At 38.8% G+C, this 8,253-nt stretch overlaps 1 protein-coding gene across 2 annotated transcripts in view; it reads left to right on the forward strand.

Moving 5' to 3' along the window:
- Positions 1–6,739, forward strand: part of asip1 (agouti signaling protein 1) — a 16,383-nt gene extending 9,644 nt beyond the window's left edge. The window contains exons 2-4 of one of the 2 annotated variants that reach the window (XM_015023204.1): positions 5,321–5,492; positions 5,652–5,701; positions 6,290–6,739. In XM_015023204.1, the coding sequence (XP_014878690.1) occupies positions 5,327–5,492; positions 5,652–5,701; positions 6,290–6,451 (378 nt within the window). In that variant the 5' untranslated portion in view covers positions 5,321–5,326 and the 3' untranslated portion in view covers positions 6,452–6,739. Of the gene's footprint in view, positions 1–5,261; positions 5,493–5,651; positions 5,702–6,289 lie in introns of those variants that run through there. The other variant, XM_015023206.1, reaches the window with a different exon arrangement.
- Positions 6,740–8,253: the final 1,514 nt, after the last annotated feature.

Below are 8,253 nucleotides of genomic sequence, written 5' to 3' on the forward strand. Positions count from 1 at the left end.
AAATGCCGTGATTTAACGTTAAACTCTGAATTAACGTTAAATGCCGTGATTTAACGTTAAACTCTGAATTAACGTTAAATGCCGTGATTTATCGTTAAACTCTGAATTAACGTTAAATGCCGTGATTTAACGTTAAACTCTGAATTAACGTTAAATGCTTTGATTTATCGTTAAACTCTGAATTAACGTTAAATGCCGTGATTTAACGTTAAACTCTGAATTAACGTTAAATGCCGTGATTTATTGTTGAACTCTGAATTAACGTTAAATGCCGTGATTTATCGTTAAACTCTGAATTAACGTTAAATGCCGTGATGCTTCGCTGAACTGAAACGCCTCAGATGTTTTCCAGAGAGCTTCACAAAGCTCTGCCTCTTACGCTCCATTATTTTCTCACATCTGTAAATATTTTTAGTCATCTTTCCAAGCAGTTATGTCTTTAAATCATTTGGCTTCCAAATGTAACCACCCACTTTAGAGTGGAGTGCCTCAGGGTTATGTGCCAGACGTGAAGCTTTAAGTCCAACCAGATGCAGGTCAAGGTGCTGTCAGGTGCTTTCTGACAGACAGACAGACGGACGCTGCTTCCAACATTCCTGCTTGATGTTTGCAGCGCAGCTGAAACAGCTTCCAAATGTTTCAGCTGCTTTTTCCACATACAGTCACAGCCTGATGACTTTTTCACGTCTATAAGTTCAGCACGGTTAAATTAATATGCTACGTTTCATTAGTATAAGCTGCCTTACCACTGTCAGGTCTCTGACTTTCAGATATTTGTCCTTCAGTCGTCTACAGAGCAGCTTCTAGTTTCTAAACGTCTGAGCTGACACAGAGCTACGTCCTTCAGAAAACACGACTTTCTTGGTTTTTATCAGAATCTGTTTGTGGAAAATCTAGGCTAACGACTTCTCCCTGTTTTGAATGACTCCACCACCAGTTGTGTGTCCATTACAATAAAATTGTGCAAATTGAAAATTAAAAAAATATAGTCATTTAATAAAAACAAGCCATTTTTGAAAAAACAAAAAAAAAACACAGGTTTTTTGAGAAAAGGTTTTTGTGCTTGGATGACGTGGTTTTTCTGGCCGTATTGAATCTATTTTGTAAAACTGCAATGAAAACACTTTTCTGGCATCACACCAGCCGGATGGAAACAGAGAAATAAATCAGTTTGAAGTTACAAACCCGGTCACTTCACACAGGATGGGAGTTCATGTTTCACACAATCTGATTCAAACAGGTGATTATTTTAAAACAAGAAAACAATCTGACTGTTTCTTACATATCGTTTCATTTTGTCTTTAATTTTGAGAAGCAGGTCACAGTGAAACACATCTGAAAACTCAGTGAGTTGAAGATTCAAACTGGAAATCAGTGTTTTTATTTCTGAAAATACAAAAACAACAACAACAAAAAAAAAAAACTGCTATCAGTGTTTTCTGGCCAAAAAGTTTCTGAGAGGATCAGATCCAAAGTTTAATGTTGTGCAAATATCTGTTAGGATCGACATGGCCAACAGTATCTACAGTGTTTTATTCCCATAATGTTCTAGAATAACAGCAAGCAGAGCAAATAATCAAGAAGTGGAAAAGGGAAATAATGCATACTTTTTAAACTATTTTATGAATAAAAAATCTTGTGATGGGTATTTATATTCCATCTGTTTCAAAACTCAAAACTGCATCTCCAAGAATTTGATATTTAACTCGATTCTCTCTGAGATCCATCAGGTCAGATAAAAGTTTCTCTTTTTGGAACTGTTAGACATTTAACTACATTTCCCACAATCCAAAAGTCTCTGTTGTCTTTTAGAGCTGCAGTGAGAGGATGTTTGGTATAGATGCAGAAATAAAATATTTAGTTTTTTATTCATCTGCTACAGTAAAATGTGGAGAAAACAGAAAAAAGTACAACTTTAAGAAATGTTTACATTTTCTGAGTTTGCAGGAATAGATCAAATAAAAAGATGATCCCACTTTTGATTACTTCATATTTTAGGTCAGTGAGTTGTTCATCTAAAACTCAAACATGTTTTTCTCTTTCTCTCTGTTATTATTTGCATGTTGCTGAAATCTTTGGTGAAGTGCATAAATATGAATATGTTTATTATTGTCTTCATGTTTTCTGATGTGAATCAGACAATGTGTTCCTTGTTTGTTCCAGGATGAAAAGCTTTTTCTCTCTGGGCTGAAATCATTATTTTTGTTGCTTTTCATCCTGTCAAGCCTCCAATTTAGCAACATTTTGTCATAATTTTCTGTTTCACACATTGATGGAATAAATATGGAGCAATTTGAATCTGACAGCTGCAGGATGAAAACATTTTCTGGCAAACAGAACATGTGCAGCTCATGTGTTGCTAATAAACCAGCAACACTTAAAATAATAAGACTGCAAAGAGAACAGAAAATCTCAGATTTATTTCAGAAGTGAAGCCCGGTTGGCCGGCTGAGTTTGTTCAGGCTCCGTTTGAAGCAGGATTGAGATCAGTGCTTCAGTAAAATCTGTCTGACCCAGAGTAGATCTAAGGGATCTCATTATTTCTAAAGCATCTTTCTTTTTGCTGTGAGCCGATCTGCGGCTGCAGCAGGAATGAAGTCCAGATGTCTGAATGTTTCTGCAGCTCCTCCTGTCTCATCATTTATAAAAGTTTTCATCTTCGGAGTGATGGGTCAGAGGTCAGGGGTTAAGGTCAGGGTCTCTGCCACCGGTCAGAGATCCCACCGTAAATCCTGCAGCAGATTCAGAACCTCTTGATCTGCTGCGCTGCCAGAGAAGGCAGCAGGTTTTACCTTCATCAGCCCGGGTAACGACCCTGTTCATGTCTCCATGGCGATGGGGGGGTCATGTGACATTAGCACAGGTAGATGATGTTTAAGAGAAGCAGAAATAATTTATTCATAGTGCTGAAGTCAAAGATGATATAATATTAGTGAATATCAGTTGTCAATAATATTTAATATCAGCCTTAAGAATAAGTCAGGAATGATTTCTGTGAAAACAAAAATTGGCAGCAGCTCAGAGAATATTTCTATAATAATTAGGGACGATCCAATCAGGTTACTTCCTGCTGATTCCCATCAGCGATCAGAATCGCCTGTTAAGGTTTTGCTTTAGGTATAAATGCTACTATGTGATCTGGCAAAATGGAAAAATGTTCTGGTAATAAATTCACTTAATTTAGACATAAAACATGCAAAATACTTGCAGGCACAAAACAGCAGCTGTTCAGTCAAACGGACTGAAAAACCTGCAATCAGTACAATAATATTTAACAGTAAGGCTCTCAGCCATAAATTATACAGGAGCCAAATAAATCTCACAACACAAGATATCAAATAATGTCAAGAAGAAAAGGAAACAATCATTAAAGCCAAAAGCATCAAAATAAACAATCATGAGTTACTGAATCAAGATTAACGCTGGTTCTGATTGGCTATCTGACTAACGCTGGTTCTGATTGGCTATCTGACTAACGCTGGTTCTGATTGGCTAGCTGATTAATGGCAGTCTGACAGCGGGAATTCACGGAAATTGGCCGATTATAATCGGTGATCGGTCGATCGGCACACCTCTACTGAAAATAAATGAAAAGCTTCAATCTGCTGTGTGATGAAAACCTGCAGGAAGGAAAACTCCAAAGGGATTTAAACACCTTTATTTTTCTGTTATGTTTTGTCTTATTGAAAAATGTTAAAACATTAAAAACATTTATTTTTATTAATGATGGTAATGGGGCCTGGGAGCGTGGCCAGCTGCTCAGTTGGATTTAAAGTGACAGGTTTTCAGGGTTTCCCCCAGTAAACCTGTCTGCCTGGCGGTCCGCCATGTTTTTGTTTTAAAAGATGCTAAATAGACAGAAAATGTAAAAATATTACTGGGTAATTATATGTTATGGGAAAACATCCCCAGTGAAACTCTATCTAAACCCACAACTAGTCTTAAAAACAATAAATCAAAAAATACAATTAAAATAAACATCAATTATTTGCACTTCTTTAATCCAAATTAAGTCAGCGGCTCCTTCGGGCCCCCAGGGCTTCAGGGGCCGTAAATGCTAATATTTTAACATAGATACATGAATGTAACATTTATTTATTGAGATGATCAATTCTGCTGAATTTGATTTAATGGTTTCAACTTAAATGAAAATATTTTAAATTGTTTAACATTTATTTCTAATATTTTAAGGAGCTGGTAGGTTTACTTTGTAAAAGTTCAAAGAACAATATTCACAGTTAGATTGTTTTGTTACCATAGCAACAATCTGATGTTGTGAGTTTAATCTTTGAGTTTGAGGTGTTTGCCCAAAAATACAAATTAGTAAACTGGATTATAACTGATTGTTTTTAGTTTGGCCAGTTAAACTCCTCCTCCTCTCCCAGATTAAATCCAACACAGAAGCTGTTAGAGGTGCTGATGGGGCCCCTCAGTCAGATTCTGCTCCAGGCCTCATGCAGCGTTGGACCGGCCCTGCAGGATGAGTTAAACCTGCTGCACTGAGCAACAAACAGGAGATTTAATTCAATGCTGCTAATGTGGCTTTAGCAGCTCTGACATTTAGTTTCTGTTGAGTTTTTAATAAGAATCACAGAAACTGTTTTGGTTGCTGGAGTTTATGGGACGAGTTTTTAAGATCTCCTCACTCATTAACTCTGTCTGACTAAGTGGACAAAGAATTTGATATGGTTTGATTCATCATGTAACCGGAAAAATAATAAGATAATAATATAATATAAAACCAGTGTGAAGCGCTGGTTTTATATTATATACCTCCGACCAACCGGGACACAGACATGAACTTTACAGGGCAGACAGCGCCACACGCTGGGCAGCGTGTTGAGGTGGAAACGCCGCATAATTCTTTGTTCACAAAGATAAATCATTCTCAGCGCTCCTCAACACCTCTGAAAGCGACTACAAGTTATTCCTGTGGTTCACATTGAGCTGCTCAACCAGAGCTACGCGGTTCGTTTTAAACTCTTACCTTGATGTGGAGTTCTCTAAAGAATCATAATTCCTCACAGTGGTTGATGTAAATATCCATCAGGTCAGCCTGTGTCCAGTTTTAGTGAAAGGAGTCGATCTGCTCTGAGGTAAACTTCAGAGATCAAGCAGCAGCAGCACACTGCTATATATATATTATAAGCATGGCGGGCTGCCAGGCTTATATTACTCTGGGGGAAACCCTGGTTTTGATTAGGCCATGGACTAATCCTAACCTGATGTAAGGAAGTATAAAGAAGTGCAGTCATGTTGCCGTTGCTGCTTACGCCTTGTTGAAAGAAAACTCGTTGATGTGTTTGTCCTTTGCTTCCAGAGAACGATGCAGACCTTCCTGCCGCTGGGCTGTTGCGTCCTCGCGCTAACGCAGTACTGCCTTGGCTCCGCCCACATGATCCCTGATGACAGGCTGTCCACCAATAGGGTCGCTGCGTCCAACGCTCTGTCTCACAACCTGCAGATCGACCCGCCTCCTGTTGTTATTGTGGGTAAATATGAACTCAGTGTTTGCATCTTCATTACGATTCAGTGTGTCTGAAGCATATTATCCTTTGTGATGATTTTTCATAATAAAAGCCAAAGCCAGTTATTATAATATGAACCAGAGGCGATAATACAACATATTTAAGCTTCATGTTCTGTTTCAGAGCTGAACAAATCCTCCAAGAAGAAAGAAAAAGCAAAGAAGCAGAAAAAGGTTGGTGCAGCTGGAACACTGCAAAAACAGAGATGTTAGTGAAAATAGCGAAATACACTTAAAATAAAATTCAACTAACTTACAACTAACTTATCAGCAAGACTTTGGAGCCTGTTTTCTGTAAATAATTATTGAATATTGATAAAAAGGGACTGGCAGATTATTTCACTTATAACATTTTTTCATATTATCAGAGAAATAATCTGTCAGTGGAAATATAACTTCATATTAACATTATATTAAATAAACTTCATACTAAAATATTTTACTAGAAAGTAAAAAAATAAATATTTGGTAAGATTTTGTGTTTTTGCAGTGTAAACAATGAATTTATGATTTTAAATTAAGAGTCTGTTTTACTGATTATGTCTGATGTCTCTCTCTCTCTGGGTTTTTTTGCACATTTTATTTCTAATATCACGTCATTGAACTGCACTATTCTGTTTGCTGAATTTGTTAAATGATTTATAATGTTTAGTCTCCTCTGTCTTCCTCAGCGTCTCTGTGGTTCGACCAGAGAAGTAAAACTTTGTGGCTGGTGTCAGATTAAATCTGAGCTCTGCTGTTATTTCCTTTTGTTTCTGTCAGAATAAGTTTGTGAGGAAACGCCCGCCTCCTCCGCCGAACTGCGTCCCGCTCTGGGGGAGCTGCAAAGCTCCCGGCAACGTTTGCTGCGACTTCTGCGCGTTCTGCCAGTGCCGGCTCTTTAAGACTGTGTGTTTGTGCCGGATGGGGAACCCGCGCTGCTGAGCGGCTGCTGGGGCTTCAGGAAACCTCCTGCAGCGACTCGGTTTGTAATTTTGCCTGAAACTCGCAGCATGAAAGCACTTTATCACGAGGACTGCGGCGACGGAGCCGCGCCGAGCGAACACAGGGAGGCTTTTCACACTGATTAACGTTTGGATTGTACTTTAGCAGAGCTTCAGCACGCTAACATGAACTGATTCAGATCAGGCAGTTTCCTGTCACACTCCACATGATGCTACGAGTATCAACGTGTTTATGGCACATGCAACAATAAAAAGTCTTCGTGGCCAATCAAGTCTGTTTCTTTATATTGTTTTATGAATTATTCCTGCATGTAAATTAGTAAACAGGTTTGATCTAAGGCTGCACAGTGGCGCAGTTGGTAGAGCTGCTGCCTTGCAGCAAGAAGGTTGATTCTCGGTGCATGGTGGGTTCTCTGGTTTAGTCCCACAGTCCAAAAACATGACTGTCCAGTTAATTGGCCTCTCCAAATTGCCCCTAGGTGTGTGTGCATGGTTGTGTGTCCTGTGTGTCTCTGTGTTGCCCTGCGACCTGTCCAGGTGACCCTGCCTCTCGCCCGGAACGTTGGCTGGAGAGGCAGCAGCCCTCCCGACCCACTAAGGGTGTAAAGAAAATGGATGGATGGAAGTTTGATCTAATTCTGTGGTTTGTTATGACCTGCCAAAATAATTCAGATATTTATAAGTAGTGAACGATGGAACTGTGCAGTAAACACCAGAACATCCTGAAGGCCGTTTGGAGTGGCCTAGTCAAAGTCCAGACCTGAAACTGATTGACGTTTTGGTGGAAAACTGTCCAGTGTGTCTCAGTCACCCTAAAACTGCAGCAGCAGCACAGCCCACATTTCACTGCGCCTGTCGCAGGGCTGGCCTGATGACCTTTGACCCATGTCTTTGTCTCTCATTACCTCACTTCCTGTCTGACCGCTCTGATGTGAAAGCTTTAAAAAACCTGATGCTGCAAATGGAGCTAGCTAAACTTCTTCCAGCCTTACGCTAATGAGTGAGTAGCAGCGATCCACCACTAGAGGGCAGCAGCTGCATGTTTTTATTGAACATGTTTTTATTGAACATGTTTTTATTTACAGTATTAATAGATAATTAGCCCAAATAATGGAGCCCTGCAAGTTCAAACAGTTATAATGCAAAACTAATGAAACGATTGACCAGCTCAAAAACAAAATATCATGATTTTTAAATTGATTTGTTCCGTTTTGACTTTTATTACACTGTAAAAACTCTAAAACTCATCAAGTATTTTTGGTCTAGTTTCTAGTGCAAATATCTTAGACTAATTTTTAAGAAATATGAGTTTGTTTCAAGTCAATAATTCCTTAATTATGAAAGAAACGACCAGTTCCTCTGTCAGATTATTTCATTCATAAAACCTTTTTTCCAAGTTAAAAATAAAAAATGGAACTGGAACTTCTCATCAATATTGAGGAGTTTTTGACTTAAATCCAGCTCCTTTATGTTGCTGAAAAGTTTCTTGTTGGTTAGTTTTGTCTTGTTTAAGTGAACTGAGATATTTGCACCAGAAACTGAACTTTGGACGTTTAGTTTTAACAGCGATTTCCTCTGAATAATCCTGAGCTAATTTAAATTAAAAGGGTCCATCTTTGCTCTGAACTCCTTCCTTTTTCTGATGACCTGCAGCAGGAGGAAAACTGACACATTCAGCTGAAACCTGAGGAAACATGAAGGCAGCACTGAGCTGTTGGGAACTGGAGCTGGTTTTAATGGGTTTAATGGGTTTAATGCCAGCAGTCGGAGGAACAGAGAACC

The sequence above is a fragment of the Poecilia latipinna genome, unplaced genomic scaffold (assembly GCF_001443285.1).
Source record: "Poecilia latipinna isolate Pla-1442-1.1 unplaced genomic scaffold, P_latipinna-1.0 Scaffold3232, whole genome shotgun sequence".
NCBI lineage: Eukaryota > Metazoa > Chordata > Actinopteri > Cyprinodontiformes > Poeciliidae > Poecilia > Poecilia latipinna.